This window comes from Schistocerca gregaria, chromosome 5, assembly GCF_023897955.1.
Source record: "Schistocerca gregaria isolate iqSchGreg1 chromosome 5, iqSchGreg1.2, whole genome shotgun sequence".
NCBI lineage: Eukaryota > Metazoa > Arthropoda > Insecta > Orthoptera > Acrididae > Schistocerca > Schistocerca gregaria.
In genome coordinates, this window is record NC_064924.1 from 581,116,900 (window position 1) to 581,134,390 (window position 17,491).

At 41.0% G+C, this 17,491-nt stretch overlaps 1 protein-coding gene across 1 annotated transcript in view; it reads right to left on the minus strand.

Moving 5' to 3' along the window:
- LOC126272359 (protein turtle homolog B-like) overlaps nucleotides 1–17,491 on the minus strand; it is a 442,077-nt gene that overhangs the window by 170,150 nt on the left and 254,436 nt on the right. Inside the window, exon 3 of the mRNA XM_049975170.1 lies at nucleotides 16,241–16,485. Coding sequence (XP_049831127.1) covers nucleotides 16,241–16,485 — 245 coding nt within the window. The remainder of the gene's footprint in view (nucleotides 1–16,240; nucleotides 16,486–17,491) is intronic.

Here is a 17,491-nt window from a genome sequence, read left to right on the forward strand (position 1 = left end):
TAGTTTGCATTGTTGTCTGCCATTGTAGTGTTGGGCAGCTGGATGTTAACAGCGCGTAGCGTTGCACAGTTGGGGGCGAGCCGCCAGCAGTGGTGGATGTGGGGAAGTGAGATGGCGGATTTTTGAGAATGGATAATCTGGAGATGTGTCCATCAGAAATAGTACATTTGTAAGAATGGATGTCATGAACTGCTATATATATTATGACTTTTAAGGTAAATACATTGTTTGTTCTCTATTAAAAACTTTCATTTGCTAACCACGCCTATCAGTAGTTAGTGCCTTCCGTAGTTTGAATCTTTTATTTAGCTGGCACTCGCTGTATTGCAGTAGTTCGAGTAATGGAGATTTTTGTGAGGTAGTTGATTCATGAAAGGTATAGGTTAAAGTTAATTAGGGCCATTCTTTTGTAGGGATTAGTGAAAGTCAGATTGCGTTGCGCTCAAAAAATATACTGTATGTCAGTTTAAGCACAGTCATGTATAATATTTCTAAGGGGACGTTTCAATATTAGTTAAAAGATTTTCCCTCTGTTTACCTATTTCTGTACAATAATAGGGTGTATATCAAATTTTAGTACACGTTTGTGGAGATTTTTTCGTTCTTTGCTCCCACAACAGTAGGAACGGTGTATTAAGTCAAGCAAAGTGCTAATAATACTGGAAATATCTGATGAGGTTCGAGAACAGTAGTATAATAAAAGCCCATTCTTAATTTTTAATGAAACTTGGTACAAATCAGCCTATGGAATGGTATCGCATAATGTGAATGAATAGTTTCAAATATGTGTAGTATACAGCAGATTGAGGCAAAATGGAACTAAAATATTAAGATTTGTAGAAACTATAGCTGGAATAATGGTTTTATATTTATTTCATTTTAGTTTTTTTACTATTGAAATGAACTACTGTACGTGCTGGGAGTGAGTACTTTGAGTAGATACAGTAACCACACGGCCTTTGCTGAAGGAGCAGATGGGAGAAAAACCTCGAAATGGGACTAAGTAAAAGCCTCACATTTTAAATGATACCTAATGGTGAATCATATCAAAGTCAATGTTATTAAATAGTTTTTATTGAAATCCATAATACTGGACATTTGATTGAAATTCGAGTATAGAACCATGTGATGGCATTGGCGTTGAAACGGATGAAAAAACTAGTGCTGATGGGACAAGAGAAATTTCATTTACCTGGAATCAACTTTCAGATGTTATGAGAGAAAGCAGCATCGCGTAAGGAGGAAACACTAACTGGAAACAATGTCGAAGTTTTGCTTGACTAGGCGCCTGTGAACACATTGCACTGCGTCATTTGTGGTGCAGTCTCCACTTTAGTCGACGACAGTACACTGAACTTATGTGGTTATGGTGGAAAACTAATCATCGTCATGTGGTGTACCCACTAAATACAACCTGCTCAGTGACTACTTTGCAGTAGACATACTCTGAGTACGAATAGCGATATTTAGAGGTATAAAAACATGTAACCACTATTACAGATAATCGTGTTTGTGCTGGTAGCAGCAGTTGAACCACGTACAACAGTACTAGATACGCTGATAAGCCAAAACATTATGACCATAGCCCAACGCGACAGTGGATGACACCTGGTGGCGTTGCGGACTTGTGATGCGGTAACAAACCTGTGTAAGTGGAGGAGACACCGACGGGGGAGCACCCTGTTGAAGATACGGGATGAAAACGAGGAAATCCATTGAGATAAATGACTTTGACAAAGGGCAGATTAATATTAAGCAGAGCCTTGAACGAGAGTCTCGAAATCGTCGAAGCTGTCCTTGCTACTGTCGTGAACATCTGCTGAAAGAGATAGAAGGACAGTGAATCTACCATTAGGCGCTAAATAGTTGGACGCCCACGACTCTTCACAGAACATGGGGTTCAAAGACTTGTCTTCTCTGTTAAGTAGGATGGATAGTAATGTGTTCCATCTCTGCCGAAAGAGCACAGTGGTGGTGCAAGCAAATGTGTTTCGAAGCACATCGTTCAATGTAAATTGTTTACCATGGAGTTCCGCAGCAGATCACCCATAAGTGTTCGCATGTTGACCCAACAACATCGCCAAATACGATTGCAGTAGTCACGGGAACATCGAGATTTGATCGCTGATCAGTGGATACGTCTCGGCTCATCCGGTGAAACATGATTTTGCTACAACACGTCGATGGTCGTCTCCACAAATGGCGTCATCGTGTTGAACGGTGGCTCGATACTTGCAGCGCGCCACGGACGCCCGATTATGGGAGCATTATTGTAGTATGGGGGGACGTTTTACTGCGCTTCTAAGTTACCTATGGTAGTAATCGAAGACACACTAACAGCTACGAACTACCTGCATCCCATCATGACTGATGTCTTCCGCGACTTCGATGTCATCTTTCAGGAGGGTAACTGTCTGTGTCTCGGAGCCAGAACGGTACTAAAGTGACTTAAAGATGATTATAATGGACTCACGTTGACATCTCGGCGACCAAATTCGCCTGATGTAGCTCCTATGTAACCCATCAGTGTCGCTGTCCGGCGCCATCAACGTGTACGCAAATGAGTATCCCATTATTTGTGCGAATTAGATGATCTGTGGATAGACGTAGAATGCGACATACCTCCACACATCTACCAACAAACGGTTGGAATCCTGATGCAGAGAATCATGAATTATTTCTTTCCAAAGGTGGACAAAAAAGCTTAAGAAGATTGTCATTACGTTTTGGCTCATCAATGTGTGAAACCTAGAACGCGAACACATTTGCAGCTGTTTCAAACTTGAAAGAAAAACCGTCACCACAAACAAGACTCCAAACATTACAAGAGCATCCTCATGTCAATATGCGCAATAATCAAATGTCTTTTCAGCATAGACGTCAGTCCCATTTATATGTACTGTATATTAACTCTGAATGGTTACATTTCGTGGATGAATGCCGGATGGTGCCCTGATCGTTGGAAGAAAGTCGCCCCAGTGCCTGGAGCCTGGTTGACTCCCTTCGGCACCTCGGCTGCCTGTCCATGTTCTAGTGCGACTATGAAGCTCCTGGCGTCAACCTACCAACTGTTTAGCGAGCTGTCATGATTTTCATGTACCATGACGAATCCCCAAGAACCTCTATCTCATTATAGTATATAAGATGTATAATAATTATTGTATCAAATCCGAAAATATGTACAAAGAATAAGAAAATTTTTGTTCAGAAAATGAACATGGATATAATCATTTGTAAAGTCTTCAATATTTTTGAAATGATAAAATATTATTAAATACATCATTTATCCAATGTTGGTGATGTACATTCTAACGAAAGTGTCTATTGTTCCTTTTGATCGTATTTCAGAATCCTTGCAGAATCGTATTATGTGTTTTTGTAATGTAATGCATATGAAATGCTAATGAAATTGTAAACTAACTAATTGCGACTGTAGGACCATCCCCGGTTATTGGATACCCGTTTTCCGGTGGATTAGGTGGACAGTAAAAATATGCGGGGGTAAGATGTGAAACAGAGTCTCGTGAAACGGCTTAATCGAACACTAGTAAAGATAATGTACATCCTGATCATCAGCTGACCAGATAACGCAAACAATCACTTGAAATAAAATGTAACTGGTATGGACAAACCTGTATAGAGTGAACATAATACCTCAGTGTCGAAGTAACCGCTTATGAACGTTTTTGACGGAATAACAACGAAATGTAGAACGAAACGAAATAACTTTGTGTTGAATGTTCTTCTCTGACACAGATATTGATTCAAAGGCTTTACATTGATAGGGGACGTTTATAGCGCCACCGACGAAATTAAAGGCACTTCCCTCTGTTTTTTATTCACATTATTCACGTTGTCGTGAAAGTACCATGTACGCACGAAATAATTAATGTATAATATATCTGTCCTCTGTGTAAGATCAGTGATCATTATAAACATTGTACTGATATAAATGTAATGGAAACAAAGATGACAAAGATTCTCATGTATGATGGATTATACAAAAACGAGGCAGTGGAGAAGTCAGCCACTGAAATATTGCCAAGCTCTTAGATTGTCTCTCAGGTTTCTTTGTCGTCAAGACTGCCAATTCATGTGAGTTGTCGCACAATATCGTGTACGTTAGTGGTTGAAATAATTAAAGTGGAAGAGTTAACTATATCTCGATTACTGCCACTAAAATTACCTTCCCATTTAATTAAATAGAAAGTTCATAATAGAAAGAATGTGAAATATTTAAATATGGAAGCCTTCCTTTTGTTGCAGGAAATTATTTCAGCTGGCAAATTCACTCACTGATTAATATAGAACCAGCAAGCGTTTTCTTTTGTTCCGAAGTCCGACCGTGTTTCCGAACTTTAAGACTCACAGAGTTAATGATAATATTATGCAGTCGGGCAATTAACACAAACGAATTGTTTCCAAGTAAACTGTGCGCAAGTGCTATTTTGAAATGAATTTTACGGAGATTACAAATATTCTACACCTTTATGAAGAGGAGAATTTAATAACCAACTCAAAGACAAATTTTCGCCCTAGTTATTACGTTTCTCGTTGCCAAAACACACGAGAATAACAAGAAATAATATTTTGCGTCCATTTGGTAACTGAAATTATTAAGTACCGAATAAAGAAAGACTGTAAAACCTCAGTTGCCATGTGGCAACTGTAAAAGGGCAACACATGCCAGAAAAGTCTGTGCATTCGAATATTCAGTATAAAATTCATCTGTCAAGGGATGGGGGTTGTCTTACAAATATCCGGCACGTTTACTCGAATATCTATCATTTCCCATCTCTGCTGCGGTTACGTGTAAGTGCTACACGAATTGGACAATACACTGAAGCACCAATAACTCAACCTATTACCACGCCCAGAATGGTACAGAAAAACAGTTACCACTCAAAAACGCTTCCACTCGTCTCGGAATGAATAAATACAGTTCCCGTAAAATTTTCAAGAGAGTCTGATACCATTCTCCCTCAACAGTAGCGGCGAGTTCCGTGGGCCAAAATGACGCAATAATAGTGTGATCTGGTGACAGTGGTGGCTTACGGGGCTCCCTTCGTGTAGTTTTGGTGCAGACAGTGTTCGCGGGTGTGAAATTTAATTATGCATTGCCTTTTGCAACTGTCCTCCTGTTTTTCGTCGCTATTCTCTTTAGACTCTTGTGACTTGGCTGATGGCGTTTTTCCGCTTTACCTAGCTGCTGTATGAATCTCGATACGGTGTTTCTGAAAACACCAAACGCTCTGCCTACCTTGATTATGAAAGACACACCTCACGAACATCAACAATATGCCAACGGTTGACTTCACTTAATGCACTCACAAATGCACACACCCTTGTTCCGAAGACGACAGAGGACGTTTCACAGGGGCCGTTCGTGGTCAAATAAAACAGAGCAATGAGCAAACTTGGCTATGCTCAAGTTTGCCTTTCTCGCGCTAATTCTGTGTCTTAGTCCAACCCTTCCGATGCATAAATTTTTATTTCGGATTTTCAGATTTCTTTTTGGAGTCATTTTTTCTGACATGTACTTCTCAGAATACTTTCTTCCATTTGCTGTTTGCTTTTTTTTCTTTTTTTCCTTCTTTTTACTACTGAGAGGGTAAGTTCTAGCTTTCGAATTCATTAATGCATGTTACGTAGCTCTTTGCTTACGCATGATTTCTGGCTTTCGAGTTCATTAACACATGTTACGTATCTGTACAGAAACAGGATTAAACACTATTCAGCCTTTGAGTCCCATCAAGAGTTCACCTTCGTTAAATGCTGATAAGCAAATTTCTGCGGTTTCCTAGTAACGTCTTAATCTTTTTATCACGCCACAGAGGATCCTTGGCATCCCATCTTCAAATTGTACATCTTAACAATATGTCTCATACTACACGTGCCAGACATCATCCACATTCTTATCTCCACAGTTGAATGTATTATTCGTACTTCTCAGGACTTAAGTAATTATTTTCCCAATGCTGTAGTTCCTAAGTTATCTACAGCGATCACCACTTACAAACACAATCGGAATTAAAGGCAGGTGTGTGCGTTCCACCTACATACGACGTAGGCAAGAAGAAAGCTGAATATCACATAGAAATAACACAATTCATGTCACTGTGTTACCTGAAATACCTAGGGTTAAAATTGTATCACGATATAATTTGCAAACGGAGACAAAATGTGGGTGCCAGGACTAATCACGTACGCAAACTGACCCATACCATATAGGGAGAAACTCTGCGCATGACATACAAGATGATGCAGCTCTTCAAGAGAAAATACCAGTAGTCATGACGTTTAAGACCATCTGTAGTTTGTAAGAGCTTTCCGCTCACGAGAATTGCACGTCTAAATTCAAGAAGCCAGATAGCAGTAGAAAATGAAATGGCGACTCAAGAAACGGATTCAAGGCATTCATTGTTTGTAAATAATGCTTATCCATTTGGACTGAAATCCAGTAAAAGCTTCCTCCCTACAAAGATGTCAATTCCAAACTCATCAGAAACTCGCCGGACTGAGTAGTCAAGAAAATAGGCTTCTGGAGTGTTGTAGACAGCCAGTGGCGTTTGATGGAGTGGAGTGGGGGGGAAGGGGGAGGGGGCTTCCGGGCTTAACACAATGCCTCCCCCCCCCCCAAAAAAAACCTTCCGAAAAAAAGATAGACATTTTTTTCCTTACACACCTACACACAATTTCGTAAAACTATGTGTAGAAAACAAGGTTTAATAACACCTCTGCCTCAGTATGTGAAGAATAGGGTTGAATGCTGCTACAATATGCCAGCGATACACTGTATGAGAACGAAATCACACAAAAAAGAAAATCGTCGGCAGCTGGCGTGTTGTACGTTATGATTGGTCAACAGCAAGTAAAGTTTTCTTAAAGCGTTAAAGCATATTTATTAAAACAACATCCTCCATTCCATAGTAACATTACATGTTTTCAGTTTCCTTTTATTAACACGTATCAGTTTAAAATCATCTGTTAACTAAGTACAGAGTTTAGCAGCTCAGTCTCAGCATATTACAATATCGTTAAATGAACGTTAATGATTACAGAAGCATTGCGCTTTGTAGTGGTACTGGACACATTGTCGGAGCATGCGCTAACCAGTAAATGTTCTAGTTTAATCCTGATACGATTCTCTCCGTTACAGGTTGTTAAATTGTAGATACGACAGTGTGGCTAAAACCAATGTTATTGGACCTAGTATACTAAAATCTTTATTTTGAGAGTACGGTAATGCGTCGCAAAACATAATGTGAAAAAACTTTGGAATACTAAGCTTGTGAATGTTGCAGTTCTTCTTTCCGTGCTTGCTAACAAAATTGAAGAGTAATACCGATTTATGCAGGACTCCTTTGTTGTTACGTTTTCACACAATTAAGTTTCAGCACATGCTGAGCCATCTTAAGTGAGTTTATTTGTTTACTTTCCTTCTGCCAAAATGTAATATGTTAAGTATTAAAGAAACATCTCGGACAAATTTACATTTGTAAAATGAGCGATTGTTGTTATTCTTTTTCTTACATTGGTTTAAATACAATACAGAGCAGAGACATCTGTCTCTGAGTTGAGGCATTCTATATTGTTCATTTACGATTTGTTCGTGGTTTCTAATTCTGCAGTACATTTCGAAATGAATTGGATGTATCAGTTTATTTACATACCTCACATGGAGTAGCTGGATTTTTATGTTAGCAGCTTTGAGTGTATTACGCTATCTACTGCTTGTCATCGGCAAAAAGCAAAACGTTGTTTCATTTTTTGTCTATCATGCGTTTCAGACTGGAATCATTATGTGTCATGTTGTTTGGCACGTTACTCACAGTTTTTGATGTTGCACTGTTTTCACTTTCTTTGTGTCTAAGTGAGAGGCTTAATTCTTGATGTTTTGTCTTCATATATTATTTTCTACGATTTGTTCATCAAACACAGGATTTCCGCCGCCACTGCATGATGTTGTATCTGTGTAGTGTCCGTTTTCTTCGTGGCATGTTTGCTTCGGATGTTGTGCAATAAAACTCTCTGTGGCACAATAGAAGAACTTTATAATCAAAATCCACCCCAAAACTGCATATGTCCAGCTTCTAAAACGAAATTCGCTTCTTCCCATACCACAAACCATTCACTTCAAATGTCTGTCCACAACACCCTCTCTCTCTCTCTCTCTCTCTATCAGTCTGGGAAAAGAACACACACACCCACACACACACACACACACACACGCACACATACACACACACACACACACACACACACACATACACACACAACATATACATAAGACATGAACTAAACACCACAAAACTTAACAACACTTCAGATTCTCACGCCACATCCCAAGGAAACATGCCACAAAACAAATGAATACTTCACATTCACAGCAATTCGCAGTGGCGGCGAAAACTCTGCGCTGAGCAACGACTACCATATGCCTGCAGTAATCGATGGTGATGATTTTTTTCACATGATGATGAACCAGACAAAAGGTATGAAACGTTTCCTGGACCATTGTTTGGTAGAGCAAGTAGAGAAAAACAGAAAATTCGTAGTGCCTATCGTCAAGGTTTTGATTGTTTGTGGACATCAGGAGATCGTATTAAGTGGACACAGAGACTTCGGGCCTATTGAAGTTGACAAACAAAATGACAACAACTCGGTTAACGTCCGCTCCAATCTAAAATAACATGGGAAAGGTGATGATAACGTACCAAGCTTGCAGGGACTTTTCAAAAGTGACATTATCGTCCCACCCCAAAATCAGAGCATCTGTTTCATCAATAACCAAATCTTGACAAAGATTGCTCAGTGCCTTAATTATGCCGAAAGTATCACAGTTGGAACTACTGACGTTTCTGAAATAGAGCACTTCTCTCTCTGATTCTCTTGTAGTTCCACATATCTCACAGATGGTGAAGAGTTACTGTAAATTTGTTCCAGTGTTTGATGCGACTGGTAATGGATAAGCTGGATTTATAAGTGTAGACTTGGTGAGTCATTTTTAAGAGAAAGCGCTGTGACTGTGCTGCACCCATGTCGGGAACACTCCGTTGGGCTCATGCATTCATACAACAGTACTACCCTTTAGCTGTATATTCTCATTGTGTAGCTCATAATTTTAATTTAGTAGTTACAGACATATGCTACACTTCACTTATCAGGTATTCACTAAGAACACTGGAAATGGTATGTAATTTCTTTGCGATACCTATGCTGAGTCAGGTATTTAATGACGCTTTACATCATTAACCAATGTTCAAGCCAGGAGTTTGAAACGCATGACGCTCACTGAATGGATTGGGCGTCTTCGCAGCGCACATGATTGCAACGAAATATATGGTTGTCTCTTCCGGTTCTGGAGAAGATTCAACAACTTGACAACAAGAGCGCATTCAACGATCCCATGTTTCTGTTAGCAGCCGTCAGCAAGGAAGATTTATACATCTGCTCCATTATGTTTTCTGAAGTGCTTGCACTGTCAGATCGAGACTGATGTGCTTCAGTTTCTACAGCTCTTGGCAGCTTTACCAATGAGAACGGCCACGAATTAGCGCATTATTTCCAAACTTAACAGAAACATAAGCGAGGCACCTGCGACTTGGCTCGCCATTCTTGCAATTCATAGATGAGAAAGGACTGATGTCCTAACTGCGATGAGTGATATAGCAAAAGAAAGACGCCAGTGTCTTCCTTTTGTATTTTAAAGTTCTTTTCAATGGTTTAATCATTTGTTCTACTTACGCGTATTGAAGAATCAGATGAGAGTGGATATTACACACTTGAATATAGATTTACAATGAATAAGAAATAAAAATATTCAATTAATAGGCTCTGTGCAGAAAATTTTCTTAGTAACTGGATTACGTTGTGTTGAAATTTTTCAAGCTTCATAAGCTTTTAAAATTGATATCATGATATAATTTACAGCCTCAATTAGTCGTTTCGTACTGTCACTAGTGTTTTAACTCAACAAATGTAAAACAATGGTACATTTTACATAATTTCAGACATTAAATTAGTATTGGTGAATGAAATCAATGTTCTATGGGAGTTAGCTCATGGCGGCTGCAGTGTAACACGTGTTAAGTTCGGCTCGCGAAATTTAGTCGAATTCGAAGTTGTTTCTCGCAGGTGGTGTTGTCTAGTACAAGTGGAAATCGTGTAAACAACAGTGCTCTGTGTAGTAGTGCTATTTTTTTTCTGTGCTCCGCCAATATCTGCGAGAAAATGGTAAACAGAAGAATCAACAGCAGCGCGTCCAGCAGCGGGGAAGCAGCAGGTGCGGCGGGCCTGCTCCTGGCGGAAGGTGCGGCCGCGGCTCCCGGTATAGCGGAGCTGGTTCGCTCTGAGGTAAACGCTGCGCTTCGCGATAAAAACAATCTCGATCTGATAGCAGGCACCATATCAGATACTGTAACGGCAGCAGTATTGGCCAAAATGCGTGAAACTGTTGAGGCCAATACTGCCGAAATTACAGCACTAAAAAAGTCTGTGTCTGAATACGAGAAAAAGGCACGAGAGTTGGAAGTGAAACTATCTGCCGCCACAGACGAGCTAGAACAGTACCAATGGCGAAATAGTCTACGACTGTTTGGAGTAGCAGAAACTAAAGAAGAAGACACGGACAACCTGCTTATACAGGTTGCGCGTGAAAAATTAGGCGTCGAAGTGACCAAGGCAGACATTGACAGGAGCCACCGGGTGGGACGAAAACTACCAGGTGCTACCAAACCTCGTCCAATAATAATTAAATTTGTGTCGTACCGAAAAAGGGCTGAGATCTTTACCCAGAAGAAGAAGTTAGCAAGGACAGGGATTACAATAAGGGAAGATCTGACACACGAGCGGCTAAAGATTTTAAACAGTGCCATATCCCATTTCGGTCTTCAGAATGTGTGGACTCTGGATGGCAGAGTAATCATTAAGACTGCAGCTGGAAAGAAGACAGTCACAAACATGACAGAACTAAATAGTATTAAGTGAACCTACTCGAGCCAAAAGTCAAACTTAACACCATTTGCAAATCTTAACAGTCCTATACTCAGATATAGTCTTGTAATTGTATTAACTTTTTAATTATTTGTACCTTCAACTAATTGTTCTTGTAACTGTATTAACTTTTTAATTATTTGTACCTTCAACTAATTGTTTTTGTAACTGTATTAACTTTTTACTATTTTTTTGTGTCTTTAGCTGTAGCCATTGCTTAGTTTTAGTTACTGCTAATACTTTTTTCATTTTCTCAGTTTATTATCTTCCATTCTGTAATAGTTCTATTGCAATTATTAGTCTCTCCTTTAGTTCATTAGTCAACCATCTCTTCGCTTTAAATTGTTCATAACAAAAATCACTATCAGTATCACTTTAGCAAATTTCAATTTAATTCTAACTTCCTACGATACTCTATTAAATATTAAGCTTACTTCTCTCTGCTGGCAGCATCGGCCTCTTAAATCACTCCTCTTTCCCTTATTCCCACCCTAAGCTGTTTCAAATACTCTAATTACATTTTTCCTCTTACGACATAGGATACTCAGTGACACACAGCTGTCACCATTTTGGTCATATTCTCCCTGCACCGAATACCACTAATCCATTTTCTATACTCCCGCAACCTCAGGAAATCTCTTGCAGTCGCTTTTCTTTCGTCTCTCGCGGAGTCACAAACAGGGCGCGCAAAATCTCGGACACCCCTGTAATATGTCACTTGGCGGAAACACCGGTCAGTGCCCCTCGCGGCAGGTAGTGCCTAACAAAGGGACAAACCAGTCTGCCACCCTACTCCAGGCTGCTCAGCGGAACGCGTCCGAGGTTTTAGCAGCTCACTACAACATTCAGTCTTTACCTGCGCATTACGAAGAACTTAGCCTCCTCTTCCACCAACTAAACTACCACGTAATCCTCTTATCCGAAACGTGGTTTAAACCACACATATCCTCTGCATCTATTCATCTCCCAGGGTACACATTTCTTAGGGCAGACAGATCAAAAAAGCGAGGTGGCGGGGTCGGCGCATATATACGAACAGATCTCAAAGCGAAAGTCTTATGTACGTCAAATCCTGCTGAAGAAAAAGAGGCTGAATTCATGTTCATTGAAATAAATATACAAAGTCGGAAATTCTTGACTGGCGTCGTGTACAAGCCGCCAAAAATAAGCTCAATGAGTTCCTTCCAGTCGGAATTACATTCACTTCAGTGTCAATACGAACATGTCATCTTAATGGGTGACTTGAACATAGACCTGCTAAGAGACACTCCCTCCGCAATAAACCTAAGAAGATTATTTAGTTGCAATAGCATGAACATTCTTCCATTGCAACCTACACACCATACGGCGCACAGTCATACTCTTATAGACGTGATAGCAACGAAACAGACTGACAAAGTAAGAGATGTTGGTCAATCATCGGCCCCTGGCCTCTCAGCACATGATGTGATATTCCTGGCCTACTCTGTGCAGCCCCCAAGGATCAAATCGCGTTACATAACTTGTAGGAACACGAAACGTATTGACCTTGACGCTCTAACAGCCGATTGCTCAGAAATCTCATGGCATCAAATAATCAGAGAACCTACAATCGACGGCAAAATTAATGAACTTGGTGATAAACTCACTGCTCTCTATGACAAACATGCACCTATGCGCACAGTCCGTGTAAGAAAATCTCCTGCTCCATGGCTGACAGCTGAATTACGTCAAATGATGACTAATAGGGATGCTGCCCACAGGCGTTTCAAGGCAGATCCGAAACCCGAACGTTTTGAAGAATATAGAAAGCTACGGAACAGAGTGAAACAATGCATTCGCAATGCCAAAATCAGGCACGCTCGCTCCCTTGTATGCAGCGATCTGACACCCACGACTCTATGGAAGAATCTCCGTAGCTTGGGGGTCGGAAAGGCAAAATCGGAAACTACTTTTCATGTGTCAGCTAACGAATTAAATGAATTCTTCTCTGCACCTCTGAATACCAGCACGGCTGATAATTACCGTCCACAAGAATCTCCAAACAGGATAACTAACAACGATACCTTCCATCTAAAACATGTAACAACAAATACGGCAAGAAAAGCAATAATGAGAATCTCTTCTGATGCAATAGGCAACGACAGTATCGGTATAGCCATGATTAAGAATGTTGCCGATATCTTAGTACCTGTCTTAACTGACATATTTAATTTTTCCCTCGTGAACGGAATATACCCCACTGCATGGAAAAGAAGCATAATTCGACCCATCCCTAAGGTCGAAAACCCGCAACTGCCTAGTGATTACCGACCAATTAGCATACTGCCTGCTGTTTCCAAATCACTGGAATATATTGTTCATGACCAAATCACTGAACACTTGCATGAATTCAGTCTATATGACAAATTTCAATCCGGTTTCCGTAAACATCACAGCACAAACACTGCTCTAATTAAAGTAACTGATGACCTGAAATATGCCATCGACAATCGAAAAGCAACAATATTGACGCTACTGGACTTCAGCAAAGCTTTTGACACTGTTAACTTTGACATATTACTCAGAAAAATGCAACAGCTTAATTTCTCTGATAGTGCAATGAGATGGTTTGAAAGCTACTTAAAAGACAGACAGCAATGTGTTGTCTGCGCAAATGAAAAATCTTCCTGGAAACATGTTTCTTCGGGAGTGCCACAAGGATCAGTCTTAGGACCACTTTTGTTTTCTTTATATGTCAACGATATTTCGTCGGTTTTGTCCTCCTGTAAACATCATTTCTATGCCGACGACCTCCAGCTCTACCTAAGCGTCAGACCTGAAGACGTAAACACTGCAATCGCTCTGATGAATGATGATCTGTCTTCATTAGTGACATGGGCGAAAAATCTGGGGCTTAAATTAAATGCAAAAAAGACGCAAGTAATCTTAATAGCCCATCAGAAATTAATAAGTTCAGATTTCCGCCAACGGCTACCTCCTATTCTGCTCGAAGGTACTCCAATACCATATCAGAAAACAGTGAAGAACTTGGGTGTAACTTTGGACGAGCATCTCAACTGGGCGGAGAATACAGTCGCAGTGTGCCGAAAGACGTCTGCTTGTCTCTATGCTCTCAAAAAGTTTCGGAACATATTCCCACAGGACTTGAAACGCCAGCTCGTGCAAGCACTCGTTCTACCGAACCTCCACTATTGTGATGTGATTCAACAAGGCATGAGTAGTGAAAACAAAAGACGGCTAGAGCTAACCATGAATGCCTGTGTGCGTTACACCTGCAACATTCGCCGATATGATCATGTTAGTGCTTCATACTCCGAGCTAGGGTGGCTGCGGCCAGACAAACTGCGTGACTACCACACTCTATGTCTACTTCACCGACTCCTCATCGCGCAAGCACCCCAGTACCTAGCTTCAGAGATTAAAAACCTGTCATGCCATCATAATCGAAACACGAGGTCACTCTTATCTGGTATCCTAACTGTGCCCACTCACAAAACAAAAACTTTTGCAAACTCCTTCTCAGTTGCCGCTGTCCGCCTCTGGAACAAACTGCCCCTTACCTTGAGGAAAATTCAATCTCCTGTGGCTTTTAAGAAGAAGTTGAAGCATTTCCTACTATCATCCGCATAAAATTCTCCACAAAATTAATGTGCAAGGCCAATCCTCTCATCTGTCAAATAGCAAAGCTAGCGTCTCGTATCTTGCTGCTGAGATGCCTTCCTCTTCATCTATCTCTATTAGCCACGCAGTCTCCTTTTCCTTTATATTTTCCTTAATTATGTTTCATCATGTCTCTCTATTCTTCTCCTCCCTTCACCATGAGTCTCCCTCATACTCCCTGCTGCCAGCACTCCTATCTTAAATCTTTCTCTTCAATAATGCATTTTTCGAGGTGTACCTTTCTAATTGTTTATCTTACTTTTTGTATTAGATGTAGTTTAACATGCCTACTGAAACATATGACTGTAAAATAAGTAGAATGCCTGGTTAGATGTAAGAGAGGGCCTGATGGCCCTAATCTTGCCAGGTTAAATAAATAAATAAATAAATAAAAATATTTGAGGTATAGTAAAATGAGAAGCATAACTTCCACCCGCACCCACCCTGCCAAACCTAAGCTGTATATTTTACACTATGGATAGCAAAACGGAAGTTAGCGACGTTACGGGAACGGGAAGACCTTCAGCATATTGAGAATAGCAGTGTAGAGATGCTAAATTAATCTGAAGAAGTGGGGGTATGTGTGATGTTGAATTTTGTGAAGGTGGAAAAAGGCAGGAATCTGAACACTTGGTTTGCTGTAATCTCAGGGAACTTTCTGACATGAAACACTTGTTTCTGACTACTGAACATTGGAACCAAATAGCGTTAAATTATCCCAGAGGCTTCAGTCATAAATATTAGTTTGTCCTATTAGAATTATGTTTTGTTATAGTGTTTTTGGACTTGGATAAATAGAGTTACTAATTTTCTTAACTTTTCGGTCAACACCAGTGGCTTTTAACTCAGTAATAGTCATATGGTTCAGTAAATCAGAAAGTTGTTACCAATTTGTTACCAGCGTCGAATACAAGCCCAAATAAGAATGGCAAGGAAATCACACGACTGCCTTGCAGACGAAGCTTGCTACCATATGTCTTAAGTGATTTAGGGAAACCACGGATGAAACCTTTTAGATGACTGCTCTTCCGAATACGAGCCCAGTGTACTAACCGCTGCTACACATCAATTGTTACAATTAAGATCACATACATTAACATTTCTTTTGGTGTCATGCAACACTACGATGTAAGCTAAATGTAAATGTCGTGTGACTATGGCCTTCCGTTGGGTAGACCGTTGGCAGGGTGCCAGCTTTCGATTTGACGCCACGTCGGCGACTTGTGCGTCGCTGGGGATGAAATGACGGTGATTAGGACAAATAAATAGCCCATCCCCGAGGAAAGAAAAATTTCCGACCCGGGCCCTGAGGACTGACATCTGTCGCGCTGACCACTTAGCTACCGGGGACGGACCCGATGTTAACTGATGGATCGAGGATATAACTGCTGATAAAGGGAACATAAATGACCTTAATTATCTGTTAAGTTGGTCAGCACAGTACGTGAGGGTTCCTCCTCATTTCCAGAGTCCTATTCCGTGCGCGTTCCAGAAGTTAAAGCAACAAAATGTATGTATTGCTTCACATTCTCCAATAAATGTATCTAATAAAAAAAATGAGAATTGCAGCAGTGTTTCAGCGTAGGATGGATGTGGTACTCACAACGCCGGACGCGAACTTGCGCAGGACGCAGGGGAGCGTGGCGGTGCCGCCCTCCTGGGCGACCACGACGGTGGAGTTGCTCGTGACGAAGACGGAGGGCGCGGCCAGCGTGTTGCCGGCGGCCGCCGCCGACGCGCCGCTCCCGCCGCCCTCGTGACGCAGCTTGCCAGGCGTCGCCGCCGCAGCAGGCCCCGAGCCGGACACCAACGCCAGTGCGCTCAGAGATGTCGTCGACTGAGGGTGACCTGCAAAGTGACGGCCGGAGCCTTACCTCAGCTGACCAACACCACTAATGTGTACCTGCGACATCAAAAATATCTCGAATTCGTGAGTGACGATTATTAATGTTACCAGAATGTGTTACTGATATTTAAAATAATAGCACTGGAAATGGTAAGAAGAAATCATTATTAAATTTGTTGGTAATAAAAGGTGACAAATAATGTATTTAGAGCTACCCACACTAACCACAAAAATGTTTCTGTAACAAGTGGTCATCGAGTCTAAATAATCTTCAATAATAGATCCAGGTATGATATTCTAGGATTCCTCAGCATGATGATAGGGTTTACAACTATTAACTGGTGGAAAACGAGACTCTCGGTGTTCCAGACTAGATGATTTCAATGGCTGAGTGATGTAGAAAACGAGCTGGCTGTGGCTACAGTCGAACACCAACTTTATTCATGTAGGTCAGGCCCGTAAAGCACTGTGTTACTGACAGATACCATCAAGGAGAGCCCAGCTGTCGGGTATATCCAATGACCTTAAACCAACCTTATAGGCAGACCACCAAATATATGAAACAGAGGTCATCATGTTGTGTACCCAATGTCATCCCCCATCATCAGTCCAGCTACATTACCCGTAAGGTGGCAGATGAAATGTGGCAATGTCGTTCTCCTTGGAGACTCTACATTTGAGTATGTCCACCATGACACGGCATGCTGAATCGATACTTGTTTGAAAATAACAGAGGCGCCATTCCTGCATAAACTGTTCCCTTTCAGAGCACCACTGTGTGGGCGCGAGTCTGTTCCCATTACAAGGGAAGAAGCAATAATGGTTGCAGGACGTACACGATGTTCCAAAAGTCTTCTCAATGCAAGTAGGATATCTGTCTCCCTGTCAGCGGGCTCTTTTCCCGACTCAAGATAAGCGATCAGGGTTCCACGAACCTGCAAGACCGAATGAACAAATGCCTACTCTCTGGGGTGCTAGTAGTGTTGGAGGGGAAGGGGGCTTTGAGAT